Source organism: Candidozyma auris, chromosome 2 (assembly GCF_003013715.1).
Source record: "Candidozyma auris chromosome 2, complete sequence".
Classification (NCBI taxonomy): domain Eukaryota; kingdom Fungi; phylum Ascomycota; class Pichiomycetes; order Serinales; family Metschnikowiaceae; genus Candidozyma; species Candidozyma auris.
The window spans coordinates 1,042,764-1,060,522 of record NC_072813.1 but is presented as its reverse complement, the minus strand read 5'-3'; the positions used below and the strand labels follow the sequence as shown (position 1 = coordinate 1,060,522).

Sequence of the window (17,759 nt, the reverse complement as noted above, 5' to 3'; positions counted from 1 at the left end):
GAGCCTTTGTGGAAGTGCCAGCCACGCGGTAGGGCATTGGGAGCTCATTTCGCAGCCAATAGTGAGGCTCAGTGGGACAACCTGGAGAGTGTTGATATGGTAACTTTATTTCGAAGGGCAATTAAATACATTTGATAAAGAAGGTATATTTGGAAACGTAATACTAATGTTCTCTTCTTGTTGGCAGTATCTAATTTAATGAGCTCAGCTGGTGTGTTCAATGTGTAGCGCAGTCTGAAAGAGTCTCTAACGAGGCCAAGTGTTCCGACAGAGGCGTAAACCTAGAGTTGTCATTTGCTCTAACTTTTTTTTAAAGATGCCTTAGTACTAATGTATCACTCAAGCATGCAGTTGATTGTAGTCAAAACCGTTGGGCATTTCGTAATGATCATCTGACTGCTCTCGACTCAACAACTATAGCACCCTAAAACACATTCTACAGCCGACGCCTATGACATTGAGCTAAATTAAAGTGGATGATTTTTTGCTTTCCTCGTGCTGAGCCACCAGCTAACACAGTAGTGCTGGGTTAGATCTACCCAGGAGTCATATACAATCAGCCGAAAGAGTACCCTAAAAGTCGATAAAGTAGTCATTTGTTAAAGTCAATGAGTACAAGAAGCTTTCATTGCCATATTATGTGTTGATTCATGAAAATGTTTAGGTGCTATTGATTAATGAGCTGCTGAAGTAGGAAATTTGGCTGCGAAAACGGTGCACTTCACCATGCACATACAACCAAACTAAGTTGGTACCCTCTGGGCAATTCGACGGGCCAAAGACATGAAGAAGCCTTTAAAGTCACAAACTCTTCGAAAGCATACCCCTTTTTGACCCCAGACCCCCACTTGAAATACCTCTATAGTCGACTACTCGAGCTAGGTAACTCAGTTACGTCTGCTCCTACCAGACTAGCCAAGTTTACAGTTCTTACCTACACTATAGACAGCTCAACTTGACGCATAAAACTCAATGAACGAATCAACATCTTCATTCTCTTCAAATCAATTTTCCCCCTCCATACTATCTCGCCGTGAGTTGCGCCTTAGGGACGGCATTTTTTTGCCTGTGGGTGCCCACGCACTTCCCCAGATTACTGCCTGGTCACCTCCGCGCCTCTAACGGCAACCTACACCGCGCAATACACCTATAGGCAAGGTAGAGCGATATCACCCACGTATAAATAGACAGAGTTCTCCGGCTTAATCTGAAACCTTCACGCACTTTTTTCTTTTCAGTTATTGCCATGTCTATCTCTTCAGCCACCGCCAAAGAATACGAGGAACAATACTCTGCCCACAACTACCACCCGCTTCCAGTGGTGTTCCACAAGGCGAAAGGTGCGCACGTATGGGACCCAGAGGGTAATGAGTACTTGGACTTCCTCTCGGCATACTCTGCTGTGAACCAGGGCCATTGCCACCCAAAGATCGTCGAGGCCTTGGTTGACCAGGCCAACAAGTTGACCTTGTGCTCGAGAGCGTTTTCTTCAGACGTGTTTGGCGAGTTTGCCAAGTACTTGACCGAGTACTTCAACTATGAGATGATGTTGCCCATGAACACCGGCGCCGAGGCCGTGGAAACGGCTCTTAAGTTGGCCAGAAGATGGGGTTATGTAAAGAAGGGAATCAAGGAGGATGAGGCCATCATTTTGTCCGCGGTAGACAACTTCCACGGTAGAACGTTGGGCGTTATTTCTATGTCCACTGACCCTGATGCCACCACAAGCTTTGGGCCATACTTGAATGGCGTGGGCCCTCAGATCCCTGGTGAGCCAAAGGGCACCTTGTTGAGATACGGTGTCATTGAGGATGTCGAGAAGGCTTTCGCTAACGCCGGTGACAAGATCGCCGCCATCTTGTTGGAGCCAATCCAGGGTGAGGCCGGAATTGTCGTGCCTCCTGCTGACTACTTCACCAGAGTTCAAGAGCTTTGCAAGAAGCACAATGTATTGTTGATTTGCGACGAAATCCAGACTGGTGTTGCCAGAACCGGTAAGATGTTGTGCTACGAGCACTACGAGAACGTCAAGCCAGACGTTGTCCTCTTGGGTAAAGCCATTTCGGGCGGTGTCTACCCTGTTTCTGCAGTCTTGTCTTCAAAGGAGATCATGTTGACCTTGACTCCAGGCTCTCATGGCTCAACATACGGCGGTAACCCATTGGCTTGCCGCGTGGCCATGGCTGCTTTGCAGGTGGTGAAGGATGAGAATTTGGTCGAGAGAGCCAACACTTTGGGAAGTCTTTTGCGTAAGAAGTTGGAGGAGTTGCAAGCTCTGTCTGGTGGTATAATCTCCGAAGTGAGAGGCAAGGGCTTGTTGTCTGCCATTGTCATTGACGAGGCCAAGGCCAACGGCAGGACCGCTTGGGATCTTTGCTTGCTCATGAAGGACCAAGGTGTTTTGGCTAAACCAACGCATGACAATATCATCAGATTGGCGCCTCCATTGGTCATCTCTGAGGAGGACTTGCTCAAGGGTGTTGAAGGCATCAAGAAGGCTTTGGAGAAGTTGCCAAACGTTGCAAAGACTGCCCACTAATTTTTCTGTTCATAGTTACTGTCTTAATACAACAAAAGAAGATAAAAATTTACGAATATCAACTACACGAAATTTTAAACTCTTTCGATTAATGCAAAATGACAAAAAGTAAATGCTAGATATTTGATTCGTTGCCCTAGACCTCCTCATCGTCTTCTTCTCTCTTATTGGAAAGATGCCCCAAAGCAGCTAAACGTCTTCTTCTTTCCACCTCTGTTTCCTCTTCCTCCCCGTCTTCATTATCTGATCTTTCTGTTAGATTCTCATTTTCTAATTCAAGATCGTCCCCGTTTACTCCTGTCTCTTCCTCGATCATACCCGTCAACTTCTTCTGCAAAACTTTGTCAAACTTCCTTTCATCCTCTTTGGGGGAAATACTATGTGGTATCTCAACCTTCTCGTTTTCTGGAGCAGTAGGAAGAGGGGCGTTCAAAGCAGCCGTTGGCAGATGAGCAACTTCCTTTTCCGCATTCGCATCGGCAACAGATGGTTCTTTACTCTTGATACCAACAAATGATAACGCCTTGTTGACGATCGAACCGGATCTTGCTCTAGATTTGTTCGGATTAACATGCCTGTTGACTCTGTACCGTCTAACAACTTCACCATCAGCATTCTCAATCACAATTAGATTATCGACTTGGTGGGCATAGAATTTCTTTCCACTCTCTTTTTTAACGAAAGCCATCTTCTTATTGCTGAATGTTCTCGAGATCTTACGAGTGATGGAATCTGAGCTTCCAGCAGATGAACCAGCCAGTGCGTCGGACATTGCTGAGTATTGTGTCATATGCCTTTGTAAAGATCCCATAGAGTGGATACTGACATTTTCTGCGTTCGGCGGGGTCTCTTTATACTCATCAAGGTCTTTCATAGGAAGACTCTCGATGATCTCACCTTCTTGATCTTCTACCACTATATGTTTACCATCTTTGTAAATCATGGATGGAATCTGATCCTCTTGTGGGTTGAGCTGGTCAAGAGGTTTTCCTGATCTTTCAGCAACGCTGTTTTTGATTTCTTCCAAAGTCGTCTCATCAATGTCGTTTCGCCCTTTCTGCTCGCTAATTCCCTCTGCAAATGTAGATGAAGAGACGCCTCCGGAATCTTCCGTACAGCTCTTTGTAGAGGGTGCATGAGACTGCGTTTTGCCCAATTGTAACACTTCAGTAGCTGGACGATGTCTTTCTGTAGTGGGTTGAGAATCAGTGTTTCTGCCTCCTTCACGAAGTTTTTGTTTTCTCTGAAGTCTCTTGCGTCTTGCACCACCCGCTGGCCTAACTTTAACGCTAGTCTGTGAAGTGTGAGTTTCTTCTGGTTTGAGCTCAGGGTGAGCAGTGTCAATGCTATGCAAGGAGTATGAAGTGCTGGTTTTGTCGAGCTTTTGCAAACGGGAAATCCAAGATGGGCCCTGGTCGTGGGTGTTGGTGGTTGTCATGGTGATTGCCATTCTATTCAAACGCTTACCCAACGTCAAGACGGCAACTGAAGAGCCATGCACAACGATGGAAGTAATGACAATAAAACAGACGATTGGCCAGATGCATTTGATAAGTTGGTAGTGAGGGAAACTGATATCCTTCAAGTCAGCGAGTGGAGTTTCCTCATCAGTGTAGTGAGCCTCCAAGTCACCTCTGGCAAGAATGGCGGCGAATATAGCACCGACACCAATTGGGCCAAAATGACCACAGAAAAGAGCTTCTCTCCAAGTCTTCACATCCGGAGTGAAAGGTTTCAATGCAAGAACCGCAGGGATTCTTCTCAAGAAGATGATAACAATTGCAAGGATGATCAACCTCCACACATCTAGACCGAGCTCGCTATTGTTGAAGTCGGGCCAAGGAACAATAGCGCCAAAGTAAATGAAGAATGATAAGTTTAGCAACAAATCAATAACGGTGGAGACATGTGACTCCTCAGTTTTCCTGGCGAACTCACCGTTCCAGCCAAAAGCCGTACCTGCAGCAAAGGAGACCAAGAGGTCGTCAACACCAAGCATGGAGCCCACGCCGGCAGAGACAAGAGCCAAAAACACAAAAAGCGCCAAAAAAGATTCTCTATCGATCAAATCCTTTTTTTCAGCGAAGGCCACAGCCTTCTTAAGGGCATACCCAAGAACAACGCCAAGTACAACACCAAAGCAACACTCCCAGAGAATCGTCAAGGTAAACCAGTCTCTCACCACGTGTCTGGCGTAATTGGCCTGAGTAACAAGATTCAAGGCAAGAAAGATGAAAGGGAACGCCATTCCGTCGTTGCAGCCAGATTCGGCCGTGAGCAAATTACGCAAGTGGCCCGGAACACGCTGAGCAAACTTACCCTTACCCACAACGGCTGCTGCCAACACAGGGTCAGTTGCCGTGACACAGGCTGCAACCAAAAGGCCATCAGCAAAATTGAAATGCGGTATGAGGGCCCATATGAATAGGCCCACCACCAACCAGCCGCAAGTCATCACAGGAAGCAAGAATATTGCCACAGAAACCCAGTGTTTCTTCATGTATTTCCGAGGAAGTTCCACTGCCACGGCCACGATCTGAATACACAAGACGATTCTGCAAATTTCGAGGGTCAAGTGATCTGAGTTGCCCCATTTAATTGGGTTTAACCAGTCTAGACAGTGGGGTCCAAAGATCAAGCCGGCAAGCGTGGCCACGGTGGCTTCACCAATAAACAAGCGTTCTTTCACAAACAAGGACATTAGAGAAAAGAGCGTGCTGAAGATCCCCACGCAAGCATACGCTATGTGGGCCTGTTCTATCTGCTTGTTAGTTGATGATCAAGAAGGCCTTTCAGGCAGAAAGCTTGAATTGGAGGCAAAAAAAACGCTCTTTAATATCTAACATACCTCTAGTTGGGACCACATGTTGTTTGGTGCTTTTCACTGTTTCTGCAGAGGGTTCTAATATCTTCAGATTATTGTCGTTTTGTCTAGGTGATGCTATGCATAAATAGCTTGCGCCGTGTGCAGGGAGCCAAGAAGGCCTTTGCAGTTGGACAAGCGGGAGCAGAAGCATGGAAGGATTCGCTTGCTTTGGCAGGTTTCATATGGGGCTTGAAGCATAAGGATTCCAGAATGGTTATTTTTGTATTGATTGAGTAAGGTTGTCAAGATCTACTGGTGGATCTGGAGGTGAGACAGACGGCTGCAACTTGCATTAGGATGAGCTGCTGTGCGGATAGGAACCTTGCCGAGGGCAATTTGCTGCAGTGGGGTTCCACTTGTACAAGCATGTTTGAAGTACAACAGGATTTTAATACTTCACTGGATTCTGAGGTTTGCTTACACTTGGTAGACTGTCTCAGATAATTTTGAGTTCAATTGAGGTGAAAAGCAAGTTGGATGGCTAGCGCAAACAAAACCTGAGTTGATAGCAAATTAGATAGGAATTGATCAATAACATTATTTTTCTGGACTGTTTGAATTGCTTAAACAGGTAGCTAACTGAAGAAGATGTACATTTTATGGCTACATGAGCATTTCATGATAGTTTTGGGTGCGTAAAACTTGTATCCTTTTGCCCCTTGCTCGCCAAACTTACGAAGTAAGCACAAACTAGGGGCTAGACCTGAGATGAACCACATTATTTCGACTTACCTGATCTTTCTGAATCGAGCCTTGAAAGATCTAGAGATCCTGGTAATGGTGGTATAAGGACCATAGTAAGCTTAACTGAAGAAATGTTTCATGAACATATGCAACTAGGTTAAAACAGGGATCGAAAAACGCTCTCCTTTATGCAATCATACTATTTCTGTTATAGACATTGGTTCCCCAATATATGAACCCGGCTATTTCCTCGTGCTTGAAGCCGGGGTTCAGTATGGAATGGCTGCGAAAAACGAGAACTGATAGGCGTCTCGTATGTGGTCAGAAAATCACTTGAACTAACACTGAATAAAGCAAGATTTGCCATAAGGAGCTCAAATACTCAAAATAGAGAGATGCCGAAAACAAAATTCTCACTGACAACTCTTTTTCGACCCTTCTCTTAAGGTGGCTAGCTAGGTATAAGGTTCAGTTGGCGACTGGGCGACAGAGATGAAGTTGAACAAATGGATTTTTGATTTTGAACTTGGCTTACTTTCACAGTCTATGATTATCACGCTTTGACCCAATATAACTTTGATAAGACTCGGCTTTATTTCTATCTTGTAGACTTTCTTCCCGTCGCCTGCACACACAAGCGGTACTTCGCTTCTTTCCAACCGATCCTCTCATTCTCCTACGGCACCTTCATCATGTCTGGCATGTGGGTCATTGGCTACGGCCTGCTTATATTCAAGCCTCCCCCACTATATCAGTATCGAGTTACGGGCACCCTAAAGGGATACATTCGCCGTTTTTGGCAGTCTTCCTCTGACCACCGAGGCACCCCAGAGAGTCCAGGCAGAGTTGTCACCTTGATGTCCCTCAAGGACTTGAAGAGCCATTCTCGGTTTCACAATGACCTCTGCACTTATGAGCTCAATCCAAAGCTTGGAGAATCCAACGTGGCTACAGATTCGGTGGCTGACCTTCCAGCATCGGCATTGGCCAATGACATCCACGATGTGCAACACAAAATCGATACTCTTCAAGAAGACGACTTAAAAGTATGGGGAGTGGCGTACTACGTTGCACCAGAGCACGTGGACGAGATGAAGGCGTACTTGGACGTCAGGGAACAAGATGGGTACACGCTTCACAAGGTCAAGTTTCATGTACATAGCATTCCTGAGGACGCAAAGAGAATAATGAGAGAAATTCCTCGTGATGAAGCCGGGGACCTCTTCATTGAGCTGTTCATTTACATTGGCACTATCGATAACGAGTCGTTCGTGGGGCCAGAGTCTGTTGAGGACACGGCAGCGATAATAAAATCGAGCCATGGTCCTAGTGGACCCAACTTTGAGTACCTAAATGAGCTTACAAAGGCTGTGAGAGCGCTAGACCTGATTGTCGATCTCGAGACTTCTACCTCGAGGACCTTGTGGCTCTTGCGACCCCCTAAAAAGATATGATCAGCATGAATAATAAAATCTTATAGAAAATCTGTTTCTCTCATCATGATTTAAATTAATTGATCCCTTGGAAGAAACAAAAAAAAAGAAGTCTCCCGGGGGTGAGTCGAACACCCGATCTCAAGATTACAATCACATTACAGTCTCGCGCCTTAGCCAGCTTGGCCACCGAGAGGACTTATACGCACATCTTAAATTAATTATACTATATCATACACAGTTGAGGTCATAAAAATCCATAAAAAAATCTTTTATTTACACTAATTTGTGTGATATTCTTAGTAATCTACAAATTCAGAGCTCGGAAGAACAGTTCAGCCGCTCAATAAAGAAAATAAACCATTTTGTAACCCTTAATCATGTTTTAGTATCCAACACTACTCTATTTAACCAGTTTAACCCATGGGATTGATAGCTGCACAAGCTGACTCTATCATGCTTGCAAGACGATCAATTTCAAATTGTGCGTCCCCGAATCTACCCTCTGACACTGCATCACGAACCATAGGGAAACTATTGAAGCGGTACTTTGGCGATTTGTCAGTTGATGGGGCATCAAACGGTGAACCGTAAAGATAGTTTGCATAGCCAAGTCTTGGGCGCAGGGCGTCGTTACTCAAGAAATAGGAGTTGAAGAGAACCATATTCTGATTCATCAGACGCCTTGTCGCAGCGAACACTGGAGGTTCTAGGGAACTCACATCGATAAAATTCTTCCAGTCGAGTATCCTCAACTTCAATTGATGTGCATCACGTTTGAGTTTATCGAGAGAACGCTTCAAACTGTCAAATGAAAATTTGGCAGTCACGGGCAGAGGGAATGATGCAAGCACATCTGCAACATACTTCTCTAGGTCCTTCTCGTCTTCCATTAATGATTTACTCAACAGTTCAAAGTCAAATGGAATCATTGGATTTTCAACAAGCTCGAGGCCAACCCTAGCCAAAATTTCCACGATTTGCCTGTGCTTCTTCACCTCAGGATCAAGCTTTTTATCCGTGAATGCCTTAAAGTTGTCCATGCATGTTCCTTCGACAAAGTTGTCTCCCAGGTAACTGATCTCCATGGCGGGCATATTAATTTCATTGATAAATGGGACATAATTACGCTCTTCTAACATGTTGTACCTTATGTCATCCTTGCCATTGTTCTGAGATTTGAAAAGGTCGTACAAAGAGTGGACCAGATCGGAGCTCTGTTGCTCTGTCAAGGATATCTTCTTCATGGCGTCCTTGATGATATCATGTATGAACGGATGTGCTCGAATATTCAATATGTCACCAGTAACTAGACCATTCAAGTCAATATAGGTGTAGCCCTCACTGATGAGAGAGTCTTCTCTGGCTTCGACCCATTTGGCGCAGCCAGCTAGATTGTTCTCCGTACCATCAAAGGATACAAAGTATAAAGATCTAGCTGGGGTCCAGTTATACTTTCTTTGCAAGCCAGAGAATATCTTGACGAGTTCAAGCAAGGCGGCGGTGCCACTTGCAGACGACATCGTGCCGTAGCAGGTAGAGTCACGGGCAGCTCCAAAGAGTACACCTTTTTCAGGCTGTTCACGGCCCGGAATATGCCCAACAATGTTCCAGATAGGGTGATTCGTACGCTCAGTGTTCTTCACGTATACTTTTAACTTGGGGTTTTTGTCGTGACTTCCTGAGAAGACGCCATCACCAAAGTCAACACCCTCGCCCTTTAATTTGCTCACAAAAGCCATACCGTCTTTCCAAGTTACAGAAAGACTTGGAATCTTGGGTGTAGCCTTCGAGGTACTCCAATCGGCCTTGGAAAAGTACGATCCGTGTTTTGACCATCCCGGCCGAAGTACATCGCCAGCACTGTATCTCCAGAGACCAACATTGGTCTTCTTAATAACATCATCTTCGGAGTCACCCAAGAACAGGACTTCTGGAGAGATGAAGATGACAGCTTTGGCACCAAGCTTGGTAGCTGCATACACCTTGTTGGCTTCTGGAGTTTCGCCTCCATATTTCACCAACACGATTGTATTTTTTAGATTGATTCCGGCGTCAGTGATCTTTTGAAAGTCATCAGGGTCGCCGTTGTTCGCATATATGAAGGGAGCCTCTATCTCCTTGTCTGTACTAGGCGAATTAGGATTAAAAGCCATTAGTTGCTCATGGACGTTATCACCACCACCCAAAGAGGCACTAACGGATCCATCGGCAGTTCTCACGTACGACTTACCTGTGGGGTAGTTCAAAAACGTCTCGAGCTCGTGGAAGTCGACATTATTGATGCCATTATTGAGAAAGTAGCTTTCAACGTATCTTGCCAAAGCTAAATCGCCCATTGTGCCAGCCATATGGGGCATCGAAGAAAGATACTCCAAGTTTTCTTGTAGTGTTTTCCCTTCGATGTACTGAGCCAAGGTGTTGCCCAAAATGTCTCTATCGTAGAAATGACCCGAGGAAAACGCTCCACCGGAAGTGCCACTAATGCCATCCTGGTTCTCGTTCTGGGACAACACAAACATTGCCACCATCACCACAAACACATAAAGCAATCGCTTAACCACCAACGGGTTGCCCAACTTAAGCAACGAGAGCTCGTATTGCCTGTGGAAGTAGCGGTACATCTCGCAAACGGGATCTAGGGATCTCACGAGCGGGTCAATCACCTTATCTCTGAATGTGAATGCGTACCTCTTGGAAACAAAGACAAAGCGTTTGAGCACGCTTTCCTTCTTGAGAGGCTCGTAAACTTCATCATCATCAATCTCAAACTGCTCCATTGCAGGAGGATGGGATGAAGAGGAGTTTCTTTCTCTCAGTGGTACCTCGTAATTACCTTCGTATGCTGGCGGCAACGACGGCATCAGGCCGTCCGCCAAGCGTTCATACGACATTTGCTGAAAGAGGTAAGATTGAGCGTGTAGTTGATAACAGATTTAGTATGTAGAGCCCGCGAAGTAGGCAAGCAGGCGCATGACAAAGGAGGAAAGTTGATAGAGAAAAGTGTAAAGAGGGGAAAAAAAATGGAAGTCAGTTCTTAGAGTAAATCTTTACGCTATCTGAAATATGAAAGATATCTTTTACTATCTTGGTGTGGGTGTTGGAGGCGTTGAAGAAGCTTGACCGGGAACTGCTATATTTGGTGTGTGGCGAGAGAATTCGCAGCCAAATGGTGAATCTACCATGTTGAAGAAAATCAAAGAAAGGCTACTATAGAGCGTTAAATTGAAAGATGTGTTAGGGTTTCTGGGTACCATACAAAACAAAATTTTTTAGTAGGAATCGTATGTCTTAGATGTACTCGGTGTATCGCCAGTGTCAAAGGGACAGAAAGAATCAATGAGGTCTTGTCATGGCGACTGAAAGCGAAATTAGTGATATTCAATTTACTCGGTTAAAAAAATTTTATATGTTTATCGTCTACAGGAAGGAGTAGATGTTGTATGGATGAAGCTTTGGTCAGGAGTCATCGACACTAACTCAGGCGTAATTAAAATAGTGAGGATCGATGCCATTAAGATAAGTGGTCACTTATCAGTTTCAATCCTGAAAGGAACAGAAGATCTCTTTGAGACATTAAAAAGATTAAGTAGCCTTCTCAAAAGTATATGACGCAAATTCGTAATAGGGGGCCCTAGAAATGTCAAAATGCGACCTCTAGTTCCAAAGAATATTATCATAGTGGATACAAAGAAACAACTTCACTTTCGTACCAGTTCTAATTTAAACTTCCATGCTTCCAAGTAATCCCTTATAGCCAACTGTTTTCATTCTAGTACAGAGAGAACGATGGCCCCACAAATTCAAGAGTAAATTAATTGAGTAGTGGAATAAAGACAACTTAAACTGCTCTTTATAAATATATATGTATATGAATACCCTGTACAGCCAGGACTGACTTGCATCATTACTGGTGCACAGCATCCGTTATCTTCTCATAACGATAGACCACCACCGTTACGGGCGAGGACCAAAGTTTTTGCAACTCGTTCTCAGGTGCCTGAATGTTCAATTCAGGTATTTTGGTGATGTGCTATGGCAAGTGATATAAGGCATCTGGCTCTCAAGCAGGCTTCCTTACTTGAATCTACAGTAGTATGTGCACCGACATCCGAACATGATATAAGTTTATCAAATTCAAGATGAACAGAGAGAAACAGGAAAATTGTCATCACCGTGGAATTGCATACCATCAAAGATATGCCACCGACCGCTTTTAATTCACCCTTAGTTCGATTCCCTGTGACTACTAATTGCTGCAAAACGTCTTTTTCTGTACTATGACTACCACCCTCAATACAGCAACCTTCCTAAGCAAGAAGCCGAGTCCCCTAAAAGACTATATGAACTCACTGATTCAATCGACTCAACCTAAATTCACTTCGCTCATCCAAGAACCAAGCCTGCAAACTCCTACTTCAACAATCTACACTGACCACCTCGTGGTGTCTCCTGCACTTGCTAGGCATGGAGGTACTTCGCATCGGTATATCGAGAGAGCTCTTGATACACTATTCTTTTACGAAAGATCAACCTTACCTTCACCATAGTTGTGCCTCGGCATAACATGAAACGTTTGCTCTTATCATTATGAGCAACCATATTCCACAAAAGCCCCCGGGCAGTCTCGATCAGTCCAACGGCAATCGCCACAAGAAAAGTAACCGCGCTAAGAACTACAAGTCCTTGAATGAAGACATCACGCCTTTGGAAAGACAGGCGCATCTGGGCAAAAAAGTGAATGCCTCTTCCCGCAAAAACCAGATATCTATAGACCATTTGTTTGAGTTTCAGCTGTATAGAGATCTGCCTGAGTACCAGAAGCTGCGCAGGCATCCTCCAAGATCGAGAAGAAGCTCGGGGTTAGACTCGAAGCCGAAAAAGCATCACTTATTTCTTCATGGCATGAGATTCATCAATGTCAACTACAAGTTTGTCGTCGACTACCGAAAAAACTATAACGCCCAACAGTTGGACCCAAACGTTCCGGTAGACACGGACGACATCTTGCGAACCATTGTGCCCAAGGGCAACGCCTGCCCGATTTGCTTGTCTGAAGACTTGATCGCTCCCAGAATGGTGACATCTTGTGGGCATATTTTGTGTCTCACATGCTTGCTCTCCCTTTTGGAGAGCGAGGTGCCCAAGCTGATGAAGAAAGAAAGTAGCGTGATAGTTGAGAAATATAGAGACTGTCCGTTGTGTGGTTCCATCATCAGACAGAAAGACGTGAAACCTGTTCAGATAGACAACGTCGACGAGCGCTTTGAGGTTCCTAAGATTAAGGACGAAGTTGTGCTCACTCTCATGAGCAGACAACCACATCGTGTTTTCCCTTTACCTCGTCAATTGGAACAACTCAATGATACTATCGACACGTTTCCCTGGGCCGCACAGTCAGAACCCGACTTGAGCCAGTACCTGCGATTTTTCAAAGGAGATCTCGCATATTTGGTGGGCATGTATCAGGCAGAAATGGAACTGATCAAACGAGTATACGAAGAAGAAAAGGAGCTTTACAATGACGACGGAAAATTCATGAGAATGGCTCTTAAAAACATCGACGATGATTTGGCACTCTGGTCGTCTAAGTTTGCCACCGATCTTCCGGACAGCGCAAAAGCGCTGCGAGTAAACCAGCCAAAAGTGGAGGGAGTACCCTTTTATTATTATCAGACGGGGTTCAAGGCTTCAACAGTATACGTGCTTTCACCACTTGATATCAAAGTGTTGAAGTCCAGCTACAATAATGATTACTCGCATCTACCGAGCTCACTCGTAGCACAAGTGGAAAACATAAGATATGAGGAACTCACAGCAGAGACTGCTTCAACGAAGTATAAATACTTACTGCATTTGCCCCTGGGAACATTGATTGGTTTTTTGGAATGCAAGTGGCAGAACAGCGAGTATATCTCGAAAGAAACATGGGCGACTTTCAAAAGCGATCTCATGAAGCGGAGCAAACAGTCGAACAAGAAGTTCCACTCAGAGGAGTCAAAGCGTCGTAGAGCTCTCAAAGACGAAGAGAGACGCACGCGAGAATTCTTTGATCGAGAGAACAACAGCATTCCCTACCTGGATCAGGACTGGATGCCGCCCGCAAACTTTGGTAGCCTCAGCATTACAGACTTTAGAGACCTTCCAGCCTTAACTTCTGAGGGTCATACCGAGGAGCATGAGAGCTTGACGGAGCAGCCAGAACAAGAGACACCCAAGTTAAAAAAAACTGTTTGGGGTACCAGCATACCCCATTCAGAGATTCAAACTTTAGATGAGGGGGAAGAAAACGACTGGGACCCAGAAGAGATGATTCGAAGAGCTCGTGAGGAAATGAAAAGACAAGAAGCCAACAACAGCGGCAAAAAGAAAAAGAAGAAAAAGAAGCTTGTTTTACTCTCGTCTTCATAGTCAAAAAACAATTCTTATACATCATTGGGTGGGTTTCTCTTCCGTGGTTTTCCATGGATTCTCTCCTCGACTCGTGGACTAACTGAGTGGGAGTGTACTGGACACATCAATTCAATCGCGACACGAAGTACTTGTAAAGCCCACCACACCATCATGTCCAGCGGAAAGAAGGTGAACCTTAAGTATGTCAAGCAATCAAAGTCAAGTTATCCGATTTAACTAACCATAGCTCCATCACGGATTTGAGAAACTATCTTGAAGAGCAGCTTCCTACTGTTTTTGGCCACTTTGGCTATGAACAGTCTTTTACATTGATAGATATAAAGCTTGCTCTTGGATGCGTCACAGTGGCCATTGCCGGGTTTCTTTTTTGGTTGGACAAGAATTACTCTTTTAACGATACATATTATGTCATATTGGGCGCCGTGGCGTTATATTTCGTCGTAAGTTGCATATTACTATACTTCACCTCAGGTCCTGGCTACAAGAACAACAAGTACGTGGGAAAGAAGAAACAGGACACCATTTCCGTTTACGGGTGGACGACGAAGTACGACCCAATATACCATGTGAAAGTTGTCCTCAATGGCAACGAGCAGAGTTCTACCTCTAAGGAGATTCCTTTCACCAGGTTGTACGATGCATTTGGCTACTTTAACCAGGAGGCAGCCGTGAACGAGTTTAGAGAGTTGGTGGAGAAAAAGAGCCAATAGGTCCATGATTTGGCGTGCATGTCTATTAAATTCTACTTATCCGAAAGTTTTTCGTCCATCTGGGAAAACCAGCGGCACAAGTCTTGTAGAAACACTGGCAATACCTTGACCATGGGGAGCCAGTTGGCGTAGAAAGGAGAAGAAAGAACCCCCCTTTCTCCTTTGTTTGCCCTGTTTAAAATGTCGGAAGCTAGACGAATGTGGTTTACAAGCGGCGCAAGAAATTGGCTGCTAGGTTCCACGTCCCGGAACATGTCCGTAGTCAACTGGCCCGGGGCGACAAGAAGAAGTCGTATGTTTGCGAAGGATTGAAGCTCCTGAGTAAGGCTTTCGTGAATTTGGTATATTGCTGCTTTTGACGCAGAATAAATGGATCCGTTTTTTGGTGCCAAGGCGGCCAATATCGATGACACAGATACAACGTAGAGCTGTGAGTGTTTATGGTGTTTGATGTGATGAGAAATGACTTTGCGGAATGAAGTGATTTGAGCAAACGTGTTCACATTGAACGTTTGGCGGATTTGGTCTTCAGATAGACTTAGAAACAGCCCGCTATTTCTCACTCCGGCGTTGTTGATGAGCACTGAAATGTGCTCGCGCTGAGCGTCTAAGTTGTGTAACACAGCATTGAGTGTATAGTTCAAGTCGTGTTCTCTCGAAAGGTCACATCTGTGAAACTCAAGCTTTGCTGAGGCAAACTCGAATTGCGGTTTCCTAATGTCCAAAACAATCACCTTTTTCACCTTATAGTCGAAGAGCAACTGCTTGACCAACTCGAGTCCTAACCCTGACAGCCCACCTGTAACCAATGCAACGTCATTCTCTCCGAGCAGTATCCACCGTGTCGGTAGCTTGTATGCCCTGCCATAGAGTGCAGCGGCGTCGAGGGCAAAGATTAAAGTATACGCTAGAACGTAAACCCAGTTGAAGCGAGTGTAAAGGCTGGAGTTAGTGTGACGTGAAAAACAACGCTCAAAAGGCTGCAACATACCACAAAAGGAATAGTATTGGGTACAAAACCCAGTGGAGTCTGACGATCTGGTGAACAAGAGCGTCCACTGTCATTTGTTGTGGAGTTGTAGTTCACTAAGAAAAGAACCGGAAGCTTGAGATGCAACCCGAGGGCTGCACTAGTGTGCTCAGTCTGCACTCCGCACTGGTTGCGAAAACTCCCCAAGCCTTCACCTCAAGCACCAAAAGAGGATCCCTGGCTCTTGTTTGTTCTATCATAATCGTAGCCCCTCGCGATTCCCAGGGCACCCTCTTCAACAGCAGCACCGCTTTCGTCGAAGTCACTTTCGCTATCGTCTTCTTGGTTCCTGAAATCACTGCCCAACCCAGTCCATGCTCGATTTTGAAGATGCGCTGCTGAGGTCGAGACAGTGTTGCGGAGGGCTATGGCCAGAGAAAGTTTCTGAACAAGGGCTGTGGAGTCTGGTAGTTGCGATTCAGGATCTGCTTCTTGCGTGATCTGGAGGTGCTGGAGTCGCCTGAGCGGTTTGGCGTTACTGGTGAATTTGCCTGTCACTGGATCAAACATGGGTGCGTCTTCGTCGGAATCAGAGCCGTCGACTACTTCTTTAAACTCCTTCTTGGCTTCGTCTTGTTCATCATCCAGCTCATTGCCAATCTCACTCAAGATGCTTTTGAAATCGGTCACCCACTGGCCTGTCCACGACAATTCGTCACTGAGGGCCAACAATAACTCGTATGGAGTAACGATTGCCTTGAAGTACTCATTGTTCTGATCGACAATAATGCCCTGGTGGTCGCATCCGAGAACGCACCAAAGGTCGATAGCCTCGAAGTTCGCCAACTTAGCCACGTTGGGTTTGCCCACAACGAAAATGTAGTGCTTTTTGCCTGCCTCTTTAATTTTTTTGGCGATTCCGTTGATCACTTCTCGCGTGTTGCTGAGCGAAAGCGTGTTCACCAAGATGCCGATGGTACCTGCCGCTCTCGCCATATGCATGTATCTGTAACGACGCATCAAGTTCGGATACGGACCTTGAGAGACGCTGTTGTCTAGCGGATCGAAAAGAGTCACCAGCAGAAACTTTGTAGTGAGCTGGAGCAACCGAGGCGTCTCTGGTGCTGTAATATGAAACAAATCATAGTTAGCCAACGCCAGATCGTCTTCGTCTAGACCATGATAAACTCGGTTAAGCGCTCTGAGGCTCGTTGCTCTGGCTGGCATTGGTTTGTACCCGAGAATGGGGGCTGCAAGCGCCTCAACATCACCAATCACCAAATTTGTATACTCCAGAAGAGATTCCTTCAAATGATGTAAGATATACGTGTGTGGAGCATCTCCCATGAGCACAACTTTAGCATCTTTCTCTGGGTACCGGCCCTTGAATTGGTCAACTAGCTTGTGTATATCCACAAGAGGTTTCCCAAAAACGTATGCACAGGGGAGTTTGGAAACAGCATTGAGGCAGGCGTCACCAAAGTGGATAAGAAGATCAGCCTTGACATGCTCAGCTGCCACTTCGTCTACACAGCAAGAAGAGTAAGAAGTGTCCGCTAGAACCCAGAGCGTTTGAGGACTATTAAAGATGGTGTCGTTTTCTTTTTCTTTTTCCTTATTGCTTTCTTTATCAGTGTTCGTCTTGCAACAGCTAACCTGACAACCTTTGTCACAGTTTGTCGCGGACTCATCGGTTGCAACTGTGAGACCTAGGACCCTCTGCAACTGCTGGGTGACTGCAGCAGCATCACATACGAGGGAATCAGGAAACTGAAGAGTCACTCTCTTGTACCTCGGAGATACTCCTGCTTCATCTTTCTGCCTGAGGAATTCAGCCACTTCGTTTAAATTGTAGTACTCATAGATCTTGCCTAGATAATCCTCATCAGGCTGGAGATTTAGATGCAACCGTTTCTTCTCGGCAACGTCAACTTTCGCATAGCTAAAAGTCTCCTCATCCTGAGCAGTAGAAAGAGCAGGCGCTATTAGGTCGGCCAGAGGCATGTCGTCAGGAGAAGTTGTGGAGTAGATTAGAGATCATAGTTAGCTGCGCTTTTTTAAGCAGACCTCTCGATGCGCACTGCAGGGAAGTGTGTGCCTTACGTAGGCCCTTAACACTGATTAGCTCCCCTCGTCGTAGAAT

The 17,759-nt window shown here is 45.4% G+C and overlaps 8 protein-coding genes and 1 non-coding gene across 9 annotated transcripts; 4 read left to right on the top strand and 5 right to left on the bottom strand. All coding sequences in view use genetic code 12, as the record gives it.

The window, feature by feature from the left end:
• Window positions 1–1,246: 1,246 nt before the first annotated feature.
• On the top strand, window positions 1,247–2,539 carry CAR2 (ornithine-oxo-acid transaminase; the record flags this gene model as incomplete). Its single annotated transcript, XM_029035571.2, has 1 exon — window positions 1,247–2,539. One exon carries the CDS (start codon window positions 1,247–1,249, stop codon window positions 2,537–2,539), a length of 1,293 nt encoding a protein of 430 aa, XP_028890813.2.
• A 136-nt stretch (window positions 2,540–2,675) lies between these two features.
• On the bottom strand, window positions 2,676–5,405 carry CNH1 (Cnh1p; the record flags this gene model as incomplete). Its single annotated transcript, XM_029035572.2, has 2 exons — window positions 2,676–5,300; window positions 5,388–5,405. The coding sequence occupies 2 exons, from the start codon at window positions 5,403–5,405 to the stop codon at window positions 2,676–2,678; spliced, it is 2,643 nt and encodes an 880-aa protein (XP_028890814.2).
• A 1,376-nt stretch (window positions 5,406–6,781) lies between these two features.
• Window positions 6,782–7,543, top strand: CJI96_0001950 (gamma-glutamylcyclotransferase; the record flags this gene model as incomplete). The annotated part of the gene is made up of 1 exon (XM_029035573.2): window positions 6,782–7,543. One exon carries the CDS (start codon window positions 6,782–6,784, stop codon window positions 7,541–7,543), a length of 762 nt encoding a protein of 253 aa, XP_028890815.2.
• A 91-nt stretch (window positions 7,544–7,634) lies between these two features.
• On the bottom strand, window positions 7,635–7,718 carry CJI96_0001949. The gene has a single exon. It is a non-coding gene; the product is annotated as a tRNA-Tyr (tRNA).
• A 220-nt stretch (window positions 7,719–7,938) lies between these two features.
• CJI96_0001948 (putative zinc metalloprotease) lies at window positions 7,939–10,416 on the bottom strand (the record flags this gene model as incomplete). Its single annotated transcript, XM_029035574.2, has 1 exon — window positions 7,939–10,416. One exon carries the CDS (start codon window positions 10,414–10,416, stop codon window positions 7,939–7,941), a length of 2,478 nt encoding a protein of 825 aa, XP_028890816.2.
• A 1,696-nt stretch (window positions 10,417–12,112) lies between these two features.
• On the top strand, window positions 12,113–13,933 carry CJI96_0001947 (uncharacterized protein; the record flags this gene model as incomplete). The annotated part of the gene is made up of 1 exon (XM_029035575.2): window positions 12,113–13,933. The coding sequence occupies one exon, from the start codon at window positions 12,113–12,115 to the stop codon at window positions 13,931–13,933; it is 1,821 nt and encodes a 606-aa protein (XP_028890817.2).
• A 153-nt stretch (window positions 13,934–14,086) lies between these two features.
• On the top strand, window positions 14,087–14,646 carry SPC2 (signal peptidase complex subunit SPC2; the record flags this gene model as incomplete). The annotated part of the gene is made up of 2 exons (XM_029035576.2): window positions 14,087–14,115; window positions 14,163–14,646. The coding sequence occupies 2 exons, from the start codon at window positions 14,087–14,089 to the stop codon at window positions 14,644–14,646; spliced, it is 513 nt and encodes a 170-aa protein (XP_028890818.1).
• A 32-nt stretch (window positions 14,647–14,678) lies between these two features.
• Window positions 14,679–15,711, bottom strand: CJI96_0001945 (uncharacterized protein; the record flags this gene model as incomplete). Its single annotated transcript, XM_029035577.2, has 2 exons — window positions 14,679–15,588; window positions 15,638–15,711. 2 exons carry the CDS (start codon window positions 15,709–15,711, stop codon window positions 14,679–14,681), a joined length of 984 nt encoding a protein of 327 aa, XP_028890819.2.
• Window positions 15,712–15,832: 121 nt separating this feature from the next.
• Window positions 15,833–17,620, bottom strand: CJI96_0001944 (2-(3-amino-3-carboxypropyl)histidine synthase; the record flags this gene model as incomplete). The annotated part of the gene is made up of 1 exon (XM_029035578.2): window positions 15,833–17,620. One exon carries the CDS (start codon window positions 17,618–17,620, stop codon window positions 15,833–15,835), a length of 1,788 nt encoding a protein of 595 aa, XP_028890820.2.
• Between the last annotated feature and the right edge of the window lie 139 nt (window positions 17,621–17,759).